This window comes from Lutra lutra, chromosome 4 (genome assembly GCF_902655055.1).
Source record: "Lutra lutra chromosome 4, mLutLut1.2, whole genome shotgun sequence".
In the NCBI taxonomy this organism is placed as follows: domain Eukaryota; kingdom Metazoa; phylum Chordata; class Mammalia; order Carnivora; family Mustelidae; genus Lutra; species Lutra lutra.
Window position 1 is genome coordinate 182,473,422 of NC_062281.1, and position 13,293 is coordinate 182,486,714.

Sequence of the window (13,293 nt, forward strand, 5' to 3'; positions counted from 1 at the left end):
GGATTGGGGCCTGGCAAGGAATGATGGCGGGTGGCAGGGATGGTGGGGGATGAAAGAGGATAAACCCTGCTGTGAAAAGTGCTACTAGTGAGGGAGGAATATGCTTAGAATTTTTATAACATAATCCACTGTGAATAGTTTATGCAATTGGCACTTCAAGGTACTTGCCTTGGGGTACGCCCTCCCCAGCTTCCCAGTATGAACTTCTCAGAAGCTCTGTTGAGCATCTTAAAAGTGATTCTTAACCTTTTCTGCGTAACAAACAACTTTGACATTTTGATGAAAGCTTATAGACCCTCTCCACAGAAAACTGTTGCTTACATTTTCAGGGGGTTCTTGGGCTCCTGTTAAAAGCCTAGCCCTTTGGATGGAAATTGCTTACCTTTCAGATAATTAAAGATAAATGAGTTTGAATTTGAGTGCCCAAATAGTTCTGACTTAGAACAATTTTGCAGTCTGTTATGAATACACAGTGTTCTATTTATGTGGAAGGACTTAACGGTGTAATTTCTCTCAGAGCTGCTGACACTTCTGGGGAGTCTAGTTACTGTTTTGGGGCAGCCAGTTTGGTTAAGAAAATCACGGCAGTGGGTTCTTTGAAGAAACTAAATTTGGTAAAGGCCTGTGGCAACCAGAAAATTTTTTTATTTTTTTGGTGTCTTGTGTCCTCAGCTATTTTGTTTTGGGTGTGACATATATTAAAGACAAATATGCCCATTGAGGGTGTTTTTTGTATTTAATTTTCTTTTAAAAAAAAATTAAAAAATTTTTTTGTTTTCTCTGTTGATTTTCAGTTTTATTGGTTGAAGCCAGAAAGGTTTATTTTCCTCTTCTTTGCCTCTTGACCAAATCTAAATCTGCATAATATTAACAGTAGTATTCATTTATTGAGTGCCTAGTGTTCTAGGTACTATACATGCATGATTTTATTTAATTCTCACAATCCTAATGAGGGTAGGTACTGTCTCTGGTTTTACAGATGAGGAAACTGAAGAGCAGAGAAGTTCAAGTAATGTTCCCGAGGTTGTCCATCTAGTAAGTAGGGGTCTGCAGTTCTATAGTGGTATGACTGGCTCCAGAGCTCATGAATGTCCTTTCTACTGCTTGGTTGTTTCTTACCAGATCTGCACATGAGAGAGGGAGGTAGCTAGGGGAAGGTCTGTATGCAGTAAAGAGGCTCTGTGGAGTCCTCTAGAACGGCTGCTCCTGTATCTTGTTTTAATTAGTTCATAGCCACATACCATAAGACATGTAGGTTATCTTTACCTCATTGAGCCTTAACGCATAAGAATAGCCTGCACTTTTGATTCAGTGCTTGTTTCTGCTTGTTCAGAAGTTAGCAAGGCCTCCAGCAAAATACTGTATGTAGTACTAGCAGCTAGACCTCTATAGCTCATGAAGCAGCAGCAGTCTTGCTACTCCCTAAGCCCCACCATCAACAGAGATGGATGTATACTCTAAAGGGCGGATCCTCTTCTAGGAAGTAGAGGGGGAGACCATTGCAAGATGAAGATAGGGAAGGAAGAATGTTACTTAGATGCTTGAGTCACATTGGCTCTTGCCTCTGCTGCTGCTGCTACTCCCTGTCATAGGCTTACAGGTCTTAAAGTGAGATTTTTTTTTTGTCAAACTGTAAGACTAAACCACCGAAGGACTGATACGTTGCTTTTCCACATTGGGGTTTCTGATAAGATTTTTATGAAAAGGTCTGCTGTTAAAAAAATATTTGAAAACCGTGTTTTTGCGCACGCGCGTGAGCATGAATTGGGGGAGGGGTGGAGGGCAAGGGAGGACCCTGGGATCCTGACCTGATCTGAAGGCAGACGCTTAGCTGACTGAGCTTACCCAGGTGCCCCTTAAAACTGTGTTTTAAGTCATAATGAGATTGCCATGTTTTAGTCATTTATACTGGAGCGTCAGTGTAAGTGGCAAGTTTTAAAATTGATTTGTTTATTGAGCACATATTGTATGCCAAACTCAGAGCTTGGTGTTTTTTTTTTTTTTTTTGGAACAAAAACTAAGTTTATTTGTTCATTTCTTGCATTTGAAGTATTCCTCGATGACATCCTTCGCCTGAGACTCTTTGCTATAGTCCTTAACCACCACACAACTGCAACCAACCACTTTATGGGGTTTTCCCTCTCTGTAAATTTTACAGAGGCCTACCCACTCCCCTAGTTTCTTGTTGTCATCAACCTTGATTAGGTTGATTTGGTGTTCAGCACAAAGGGCCTCCACCAGCTTGACATACATGGGTTCATCACAGTTGGATGCAAGCACACACAGATGGGCTTGGCGCTTGTCTAAGGCTTTGGCAGCTTCGCGAATTCCACGTGCTAGGCCATCGTGGATGAGGGCGGTCTTCAGCACCTCTTGTAAAGCAGTATTAACGTCCATTACACCTCCAGCAGCAATGCCTTCCTTGGCCATTTGGTTATTTGCTGCCCTGGATACTTTCAGGAAGAATGACTTAAATATTCAGGATGAATGAGTTGGATATAAGATCTGAAGTTCTCAGCTATGAAAACAGGAACAGTACATAACATTTTAACTTTTGACTGTGGAAGATGACGGTTGCATGTTTCTAATTTGTATGTGTTTTCCATCTTTGTGATAAGATGCTTTAGTAGATCTCTTAAATATTAAAAAAAAAAAAAAGGGTTGAAAAGCTTTTGCCTTCGAGAGCTTGAGTCGCTCAGTTGGTTAAGCATCTGCCTTTGGCTCAGGTCATGATCCCAGGGTCCTGAGATAGAGCCCCACTTTGGGCTCCCTGCTCTGACGGGAGCCTGCTTCTCCCTCTGCCTGCTACTCTCCTTATTTGTGCTCTTTCAAGTAAATAAAATCTCAAAAAAAAAAAAAAAAAAAAAAAAAAGCTTTTACCCTCGGAGAATTTGGTCCTGATAGGTAAGTGATAGAATCCCATGAAGCAAGTGTGATGATAACTCTGCTGTAAGAGCTTAGCCTGGGGGAGGGAGGAAATAGGGCTTCCTAGAAAAAATTGACATCTGAACTACATTAAAAGGATGAGTAAGAATTACCCGAGGTTTACAGAGCTTTCTCTTGCCGCTGACTTTTCCCAATTCCATTGCTGTTGCTGCTGCATAGAATTTAAGTAAATGGATTTCAGTCATGATTCAGGTCTTTAGCAGGAGCAGAGAAGCTAGAGGAGGTAGCTTATACCGTGGCAGTCAAAACACAATTGCCATAGATTCAAAGTATTTTCTGCACCATAATCCCGGGAATTAGAGTATGAGAAGATACATTTCAGATCTGGTCTCCTGGTCTCCTTCCCACTCATCTCATACCTCCCTGCTTTTCTGATAACTAGATTTTTGGCTTGGAAACTAGCTTTGAAATAAAAGTAAATTTAGATTGATGTATTGAGAACTGTACCTGATTTGTGGTAAAAAAAAAAAAAATCTAGATTTGAGTTTGGCTTTTCCATTTTTTAGAGGTGTTATCTTGGACTAATCATATAAATGCTCTGGTCATCAGTTTCCATTCCTCTAAAATGAAGGAGTTAGACTAGTTTATTAAATGACTCTTGAATTACAGTTGTTTATGATTCTGAAGATTATGCTTTGAGGTTTGTTTTGTTCTTGCAAGTAGGTGGGAAGGATTTATGGAGACCTATTAATGGATTCTTTGTCTGATGGTCAGTGACATTGATATTAGAAGCATGCTAACATTAGAAGCATGATATAAGAAGCCTCCGTTTTTTGGCTTATTAATGTTAGATTTAATCAAACAGACCCATTGCTTCTTGGCCTTTTGGCTAAGATCAAGTGGGTAAAACAGACTGAAATGCCTCTGTGACTTGGGTGGTGAAGAGTGGGATGGGTTGAGACCATAAAATAAGGTTGCCATGACCAGCCAGATGCTGGCTTGATTTGGTTGAAGATACAGTTAATTCATTATGAAGTATGAGGAAAAGTAAGTTCTGGAATAAACTCTTGTGATGAGATACAATCTATTTTTACTTTAGGAATAATAATTTGAGCTAATAGAATAGGAAACTGTTCCCTGATTCTTAGCCAGGTGCCTAACTTGAAGCAGAATATAAAAAACTGCAGCTGAGATTTACATCGATGAAATACTGCAAGATCCCAGGCTCCTTCTGAATTCTCAAATGGCTCCTAGTTCTTTGGCTTGCTGCCATCCAGAAGGAGTTTTTCACTGTCTTGTAGCCTCAGCTGAAATTTGAGACTGTTTTAACTATTTTAAGTACATTTGAAATTTGTCAGTTTAGTTTTTATGACCTTCATTAACTAGTAGTAGTTTTATACTTTTTCAAGCCCACCTGCGTTGCCTGTTATAAGATACTAAATTCTGTCAATAGAAGGTAAGGTCCGTAAAGGCAGAGAATTTTTGTCAGTTTTGTTTGCTGTTGAATTGCCAGCTGCTTGAGCAGTACTTGGCAGATTGGAAGTCTGTAAATATTTGTTGAAATGTTGATTAAGTTAGAGTCTGGAAATCAGTTTTAAGATAAATTTTAGGGCTAATATAAATGGCATCACAACTCACATTTAGCATTCAAGGGTGCTCTAAAATTGTTTTGCACTGTTATGTAATTGAATTGATAATAGTTTCATAATGGAATAGCATTGACCCAGTTTACAAAATCATATAATGTGGCTGAGTTGCCTTTGAAGTATAGACACTGATGATGAGGGTTGGTATAAGGCCAAAGAGGAAAAACATTTATAGTCAAATGTTACTATGAAAAATTTTGTTTTGTGATTGTAAGAACTAACGTAATCAAATCAGGAAATTAAGAAACACGGAAAAGTAACAAGTCACCCATAATCTTAGTACGTAGAGATAACTACTGTTAACATTTTGGTATATTTCTTTCTCGCACTTTTTTTAATGGGCTTTTATGGGCTTAAGTTCTGTCCTTTTGTTGTAACCTAAGGTTAAATTACATATATGGGATTTTTTTCTTTTTAAATACTTGACAGTTTTATTGCTAAAAAATGTCCTTTGGAGGGACAGCAGTATTTGTCTCAGTCTCCCCCATCCTGGCAGGGTCCCAGGAGTGTTTCTGTTACTGTAGAGGGAACAGGGACTGGGGCCAGGGTGGGACTACATATACAGTTCTGTGTCTTGCTTACTTTGTTTTGTTACTTAACTATCTGCCAGCAGAAACTAGGCCCTAGAAAATAGCATATAAGAAACAATTTGAACTGAAAGATGAATTTAAAAAACATTAAAACAAGTGCTTAAGACTATAGTCAGGGTTTAGATGGGCAGAGGGGAGTGGATTGTGATGAGTGAGTAATTAACAGGAGCCAAGGTTTGGGCATGAAGTAAGTATGCTGTCTGCTGGGTTGTGAGGCTCCTCATCAGTGTGCTTGGAGAGGAGGATTATTGTGGTAGAATATTTGAAATAATGGATTTAGATTGTAGAGGGCTTTGAATCAATATAAGAGAAGGTTAGACTTCATTTGTGTGAAACTATTACTTTTTTTTTAAATGGTTTTATTGAGCTATATAGTTCAGATACCACACAAGCCGCCCATTTAGAGGGTACCAGTGGTTTTGAGTATATTCACAGCTGTGCAGTCATAACCAAAATCAGCTTTAGAACTTTTTTTTTGAATTTATTTATTTATTTGACAGAGAGAGAGATTACAAGTAGGAAGAGAGGCAGGCAGAGAGAGAGGGGGAAGCAGGCTCCCTGCTGAGGAGAGAGCCCGATGCAGGGCTTGATCTCAGGACCCTCAGATTATGACCTGAGCTGAAGGCAGAGTCTTAACCCACTGAGCTACCCAGGTGCCCCTAGAACTTTTTTTAAAAAAGATTTTTATTTGAGAGAGAGAGAGAAGGCAGGGGGAGGGAGAAAGGGAGAAGGAGAAGCAGATCCCTGCTGAGCAGGGAGCAGGATCATGACCTGAGCCACTCAGGTGCCCCAGTTTTAGAACTTTTTTTTTTTTAAAGATTTTATTTATTGATTTGACAGATAGAGATCACAAGTAGGCAGAGAGGCAGGCAGACAGGAGGAAGCAGGCTCACTGTGGAGCAGAGAGCCCTATGTGGGGCTTGATCCCAGGACCCTGGGATCATGACCCTAGCCAAAGGCAGATGCTTAACTGACTGAGCCACCCAGGCACCTCATCAGCTTTTTGACTATTACGAATAATTATGCTGTGACTGTCTTTGTGTGGATGTAGGTTTTCATTTCTCTTTGGTATATACCTTAGAGTGTAGCTGACCAGAGCCAAAATCAAGTCACCCTGTTGCCCCAAGGTTTAATGTTTTAATTGTCCCAAGGTTTAATGTTGCCCCATGTTTAATGTTTTGAGAAACTGCCAAACTTTCTCCCAAGTGACTGCACCATTTTACCTTCCTACCAGCAAAGTATAAGGGTTCCAACACTTGTTATCTGTCATTTTTATCATAGGACATCCTGGTGGCTGTGAAGTGGTATCTCATTACGGTTTTGATTAGCTTTTCCTTGGTGGCTTATTGAGCATTTTTTCATGTGTTTATTGGCCATTTGTCTTTGGAGAAATGTCTGTTCAAGTCCTTTACCCAGTTTTTAATGAGGTTCTCTTTTTGTTATTGAGTTGTAAGTTCTTTATTCTGGATTCATGTCCCTTATCAGATACAGTATTTACACACACACAGAGAGACACACACACACACAGACACACACACACACACACACACATTTTTTATTTTTTAAAGATTTTATTTATTTATTTGACAGACAGAGATCACAAGTAGGCAGAGAGGCAGGTAGAGAGAGAGAGGGAGAAGCAGACTTCCCGCTGAGCAGAGAGCCTGACGTGGGGCTCGATCCCAGGACCCTGGGATCATGACGCAAGCCGAAGGCAGAGGCTTTAACCCACTGAGCCATCCAGGCACTCCATGCACACATACTTTAAAGATTTTTTTATTTGGGGCATCTGGGTGGCTCTGTTAGTTAAGTGGCTGCTTTCAGCTCAGATCATGATCTTAGGGTCTTGAGATCAAGCCCCACAGTGGGCTTCCTGCTCAGCAGGGAGTCTGCTTCTCCCTCTCCCTCTGTTGCTCCCCCTGCTTGTGCTCTCTCACATGCACTCTCTCAGATAAATAAGTAAAATCTTAAAAAATAAAAAGACTATTTATTAGAGAGAGAGAGCGTGTGCCAGTGCACAGTGCGTGGGGAGGGGCAGAGGGAGAGGGAAAGAGCATCTCAAGCAGACTCCCTGCGAGCACGGAGCCATGCTCTACAGGGGCTCAGCCTCATGACCCTGAGTTCATGACCCAAGCCCAAATCAAGAGTTGGAAGCTCAATTGACTGAGTCACCCAGATGCCCCTGTGAATATTTTCTCCCATTCAGTGAGTTGTCTTCTTTCCCTCTGTTTCTTTTTAAAGATTTACTTTTTAATTTTTATTTATTTTTTAAATATTTATTTATTTGTCAGAAAGAGAGAGAGAGTAATTAAGCACAAGCAGGGGGGACGGCAAGCAGAGGGAGAAGCAGGCTTCCTGCTGAGCAAGGAGCCTGATGCAGGACTTGATCCCAGGACCCTGGGATCATGACTTGAGCCAAAGGCAGACACTTAACTGACTGAGCCACCCAGGCGTCCCTAAAGATTTTATTTTTAAGGACTCTCTACACTCAACTTGGAACTTGAACTCACAACCCCAAGACCAAGAGTTGTATGCTTTACTGACTAAGCCAGCCAGGCTCCCCTCACTTTCTCTATACTGTCCTTTGAAGCGTAAAAAATGTTTAATTTTGGTGAAATCAAATTTATCTGTTTTTCTTCTGTCACTTTTGCTTCCTTAGTGTGTCTAAGAAGGCTTTCCTTAACCCCGGGTCATGGAAGTTTACTCCTTTCTTCTTTTATAATTCTAGCTCTTAAATTTAGGTCTTTGATTCATTTTGAATTAATTTTTGTGTATGCTGTGTACTAGGGGTCCAAGTTTATTGTTTTGCGTGTGACTGCTCAGTTGTCTCGGCACTATTTGTTGAAAGAAGTATTCTTTGAATTGTCTGAGCACTTTGTCAAAAATCAGTTGTATTTCTTTTGTTTTTGTTTTTTTATTTATTGGGAAACTAACATGCTGAAAATTTGAAGATTTGTTGAGGTGTGTAAGTTGAAAGAAGGAATAGGAAAGATTAAGAGAAGAAGAATGATATCACAGAACTACATTTAAGGTTTTATTATCCATTAAGTGTTTGAGATTTAGTGAGGTGTGTTATTTATAGAATAAAGCCTAGCGAATAAATGAACTTTGATCATTTTCACCTTTTGTATAATGCCTAAAAGATAGGAGAGCTACCCAAAAGAGATTTTGCCTATCTCTATTAAGATAAATTCCTGTTAGGCAGGATAGCTTTGTGAAAAATAACATAAGGGCATTTGACTATTTCGCTTTCCTGTGAAGAATTGAAATTTTAAGCTACAAATTCTTGGGTTATTGTATTTCACATAGAATATTAGTTCTGCCTGGAAAATTTATATAATTTTCAAGTTAAATTTGATTTTTTATTTATTAGGTTATACCTTCAGGCTATTCTAATGTGTACATTCTTATAAAGAAATAAAATTGGGAAATACTGCTCACCTCTGTCTAAAAGGATGCTTTCTGCTATTCAGAAAAAGACTACATTAATGAAGAGGTTTTTTATAACCTTTCGGGTCTAATAGAAACTGTTTTTTGTTTGTTTGTTTGTTTGTTTTTTTTTAATAAGATTTTATTCATTCATTTGACAGAGAGAAATCACAAGTAGGCAGAGAGGCAGGCAGAGAGAGAGGAGGAAGCAGGCTCCCTGTTGAGCAGAGAGCCCGATGCGGGGCTCGATCCCAGGACCCTGAGACCATGACCTGAGCCGAAGGCAGCGGCCCAACCCACTGAGCCACCCAGGCGCCCCAGAAACAGTGTTTTAGATGAAAATTTTCTACACACACAGTCTCTTCAGTGACTTGAAATATTACAGTGTGGGGATGGGGTTGCTGGTTTTTTAAGATTATATCTACTTTTTAAGTTTTATAAATAAGTATGCATGTCTTTAGCTTAGCTCATTAAATATATGAAGGAAGTGGGTCTTAACCTATGTAAAATTTTAATGACGTCAAGTACCCGAATAATATTGTTGAGACTTTGAGGCTAATATATCATACTCATCTGATAATTTCAATATTATTTGTTGGTCTTTTTTACAAATATTAGAATTTGGAACCAGTCCAAATTCTGGAGGGTAACTGCTGTTTCAAAAGTAGACAGCAGAGTACTTGACCTTAGCTTATTATGTTTTGTGTTGTGACTGGGTGAGTGTACTTGAATGTGGTACATTTTAGGCAAGGCAGTAAAAGCTGAATGCTGCTCTGGAAAGTCAGTGATTTTATTCTTGACTTTCTTTTGAAAATCATAATTACTATTTTTTTAAAGATTTTATTTATTTTAGAGAGAGAGAACAAGTGGGGAGAGGGATAGCAGGAGAGGGGGAAGCAGGTTCCCCACTGAGCAAGGAGCCTGAATCAGGGTTAATCCCAGGACCTCATGACCTGAGCTGAAGGCAGATGCCTAACGACTGAGCCACCCAGGTACCCCTGAAAATCATAATTAAAAGACATAAGCATATTAGTATGTATTGACTTACTTTTCCTTTATATAATCTCCTTTGGGGATCTCTGGTCTACCTTTCGTCCCTTCCCCTAGGGGTGTTTGTTACTGAGATTGAGGGAGATGCTGATGACTTGCCAAAGCATCAGGTTTGTACAAACTCAAACTGATTTGAGGTGTTTAACAACAGTGATCACTTTGACTTACCAGTAGGTGTTGAGAGATCCCTTTTCTCCTGTAATGGTTCTGGTTTGGATGATAAATTATACAGTCATCCTATCTAGTAACCCTTATATAGTTTAGAAAATAAGGAGTCTTTATGCTACTTCTGTATATGTTACTAAAATATTTGGGAAGCAGCAAGACATTTTATTTTATTATTTTTTTAAGATTTTATTTATTTATTTGACAGAGATCACAAGTAGTCAGAGAGGCAGGCAGAGAGAGTCGGGGGGGAAGCAGACTCCCCGAGATCATGACCTGAGCTGAAGGCAGAGGCTTAACCCACTAAGCCACCCAGGTGCCCCCAGTGACATTATAAATTTCTTGGCCTAACAATTTGTATTTGATCTTGTAGTTATAAGGGTCTTTGACATTAGCATATGAACTAAATAGCAAAGTATTGTCATCCTCTTTAAAAAAAAAAAAAAAGAAACTTGGGGCGCCTGGGTGGCTCAGTGGGTTAAGCCGCTGCCTTCGGCTCAGGTCATGATCTCAGGGTCCTGGGATCGAGCCCCGCATCGGGCTCTCTGCTCAGCAGGGAGCCTGCTTCCTCCTCTCTCTCTGCCTGCCTCTCTGCCTGCTTGTGGTCCCTGTCTGTCAAATAAATAAATAAATAAATCTTAAAAAAAAAAAAAAAAAAAAGAAACTCTATTTGAACTGATTCTAGACCTACAGAAAATTTGCCAAAATAGTAAGAGTTCTCTCCTATCCCTTGTCTCCTTCCCCTAATGTAAACATTTTCCATTGTCATAGTACAGTTCTCAAACACAGGAAATTAACGTTGATGCAATATTATCAACTAAAATGCAGAGCTAATCGTTTTTACCAGTTTTTTCCACTGTTCTTTTTCTGTTTCAGGTCCCACATTGCATCTGGTTATTATTTCTCCTTAGTTAGTCTCCTCTAGACTGTAATTGTTCTTTTCTCTATTTAATCATGTATTTATCAAACACAGAGTCTAGGTACAGAAAGTAAGTCTGCTTTTTGTGAAATTGAAGGCTTTGGTCTGTTCATAAGGATATATGTGAAAATTAGCGTCAGTGATAAGGACAGTTGTGAGAACCTTCCAACTGGCAACATAACCTTCAGAAACACATTGTTGGTCACCCTTCCTAATTTTTCTGAATATTTGGAGTGAAGAGTAATTTTTTTTTTTTTGTATTCTAGAATCCTATTTTTTTTTTTTTAAAGATTTTATTTATTTATTTGACAGAGAGAGATCACAAGTAGACAGAGAGGCAGGCAGAGAGAGAGAGAGAGAGAGAGGGAAGCAGGCTCCCCGCTGAGCAGAGAGCCCGATGCGGGACTCGATCCCAGGACCCTGAGATCATGACCTGAGCCGAAGGCAGCGGCTTAACCCACTGAGCCACCCAGGCGCCCTAGAATCCTATTTTTGAAAGTAGCTTAGTTACTATTCAGTTGATGGCTCAACTGAAGGGAACAGGATAACTAGAAATGGCAAGGTTAGGATGCTCAAGGGAGAAAGAAAAACATGATGGAATCTCGAGACAAGAGAAAAGTAGAAAGGGAAGGAAAATTATGGTTATTGTTTGGATTCCACAGATTTTTTTTTTTTTAAAGATTTTATTTATTTATTTGACAGAGAGAGAGATCACAAGTAGACAAAGAGGCAGGCAGAGAGAGAGAGAGAGAGAGAGGGAAGCAGGCTCCCTGCTGAGCAGAGAGCCCGATGCGGGACTCGATCCCAGGACCCTGAGATCATGACCTGAGCCGAAGGCAGCGGCTTAACCCACTGAGCCACCCAGGCGCCCTGGATTCCACAGATTAAGTTAATAGTGCCTGATGCTAAGTAGACAGTGATTTATTAAATGGCGAAAGGAGCAAGTGTTTATTAAATAACCGCATATGCTAGTTGTGGATGGAGATAAAAAAAAGAATCCTGAAGTGTGAGTGCTCTAGTCAAACAGTTAAAGAATTTAAGGTGCTCTCTAAATAGAGGTAGGTGGTCAGAGGCCTGAGAGATCAGTGAGGACTGGAGGAGTTAGGAAGTAGGATTTGGGTAGATGGAAGAGAGAGGACATTTACAGTTGAGGGGAAAAAATGCTTTTATAGCAGCCAGGAAATACAGTAGATAATATATTTAGGGTAGTCAGAAGACGTGCTTGACTGAAAACCTAATGTGCAGTGCATGTGACAGTTTGCAAACTTTTGGATATCTGTTTCTTCTGTCTTGTAGCAAGCAAAAGTTTTTGAAAACCTGATACCTGCTAACACATTTGGTAGTTAGAGGAAGATGAATTTCATGCTGGATGGATGAGATCGATAAGAAGCATGGAGACTAATATGCTAGACCCACTTAAGGTTTTCCAGGATTTTACTGATGCACATGTAGTCTAGAGGGAGATGAAAAGGAAAGGGTGATTATATCATGAAAGCTCTCAAAGAAAGTTAGAGATTTGAATATCCTTGGTGAAATAATGAAAAGAGCTAAACTGACTCCAAGGCTTTGAGACTGGAAAATGATACTGTCGGTGATGAAGTAAAGAAGATGTAGAATTTGATTTTATATATCATGTTTTGAGGTAGTGAGCAGATAAATTCAGTTGAGGACTGTTGGATCTGACGTGAATGGAACATCTTATTTGGTTAAGAGATGGACATTTCTAAAACATGTTTAGAAATAAGGAGATGGAAGGTGAGCAGAGGAAAGGGCTGGAAAAACAAATTTGTGGGAAATAAAGCATAACAGAGAGATGTGAAGAAGAACACAAGGTTCTTAGGAGTCCATGCAGCACCTGCTGATGGTGATGACGATGGTGAAATGAGAGAAAAGAGGAAGCAGCAGCTGCCAGGAAGAAGGAGAAGCCCAAGAGCATAGTCTTTTACAGCTTCCCAGATTAGCTTTCCATGGAGCTTTATGTAGATGGGGAAAATGACATTGAATAAGCGACAGGTAGACTTTTGATTTCAACTCTGAACTCTGCCTTTGTAATTGTTCCTACATTTAAGGAAGATTGGAGACTGAAGAGAAGTTCTTCCCAGGGTTTCTTTGCAAGCCTAAAATTAGTCCTTGGTGGGCTCTGGTTTGGGTATTTATATTTAAGTCTATACTTTCCTTATTTTGCTTAAAGAAGCTTAATTTGCTTCTATAATATTCACATACATATTGGTTTTTTTAATTATTTTTGTTAACATATAATGTATTATTTGCCCCAGGGGTACAGGTCTGTGGATCCTCAGCCTTACACACTTCACAGCACTCACCATATCACATACCTCCCCAGTGTCCATAATATTCACATATGTTATAATGTAAAAACTTTAAATGGATTTTAAATCACTACCTACTTGGCTACTCATAGGCTGCTGTTGGGATTCTGGGCAGTGGTTATGAAATCATTATTTTATATCCACTTTTTTTGTTTTTTTTTTTAGTTAACTCTAGGTCCAGTGTGGACCTCAAACTCATGACCCCAAGGTCAAGAGTTGTGTGCTCTATCTGCTTTTCTTTTCTTTTTTTGGAGAGGAGCTCTAGAACCTTGTGGTGG

At 39.6% G+C, this 13,293-nt stretch overlaps 2 protein-coding genes across 20 annotated transcripts in view; one reads left to right on the top strand and one right to left on the bottom strand.

Annotated features, from left to right (window-relative positions):
• EIF4G3 (eukaryotic translation initiation factor 4 gamma 3) overlaps window positions 1-13,293 on the top strand; it is a 343,477-nt gene that overhangs the window by 3,079 nt on the left and 327,105 nt on the right. The gene's annotated exons all lie outside the window — the stretch shown is intronic.
• Window positions 1,985-2,449, bottom strand: LOC125098922 (40S ribosomal protein S12-like). The gene has a single exon (XM_047728183.1). It carries the CDS (start codon window positions 2,428-2,430, stop codon window positions 2,032-2,034), a length of 399 nt encoding a protein of 132 aa, XP_047584139.1. The 5' UTR covers window positions 2,431-2,449; the 3' UTR covers window positions 1,985-2,031.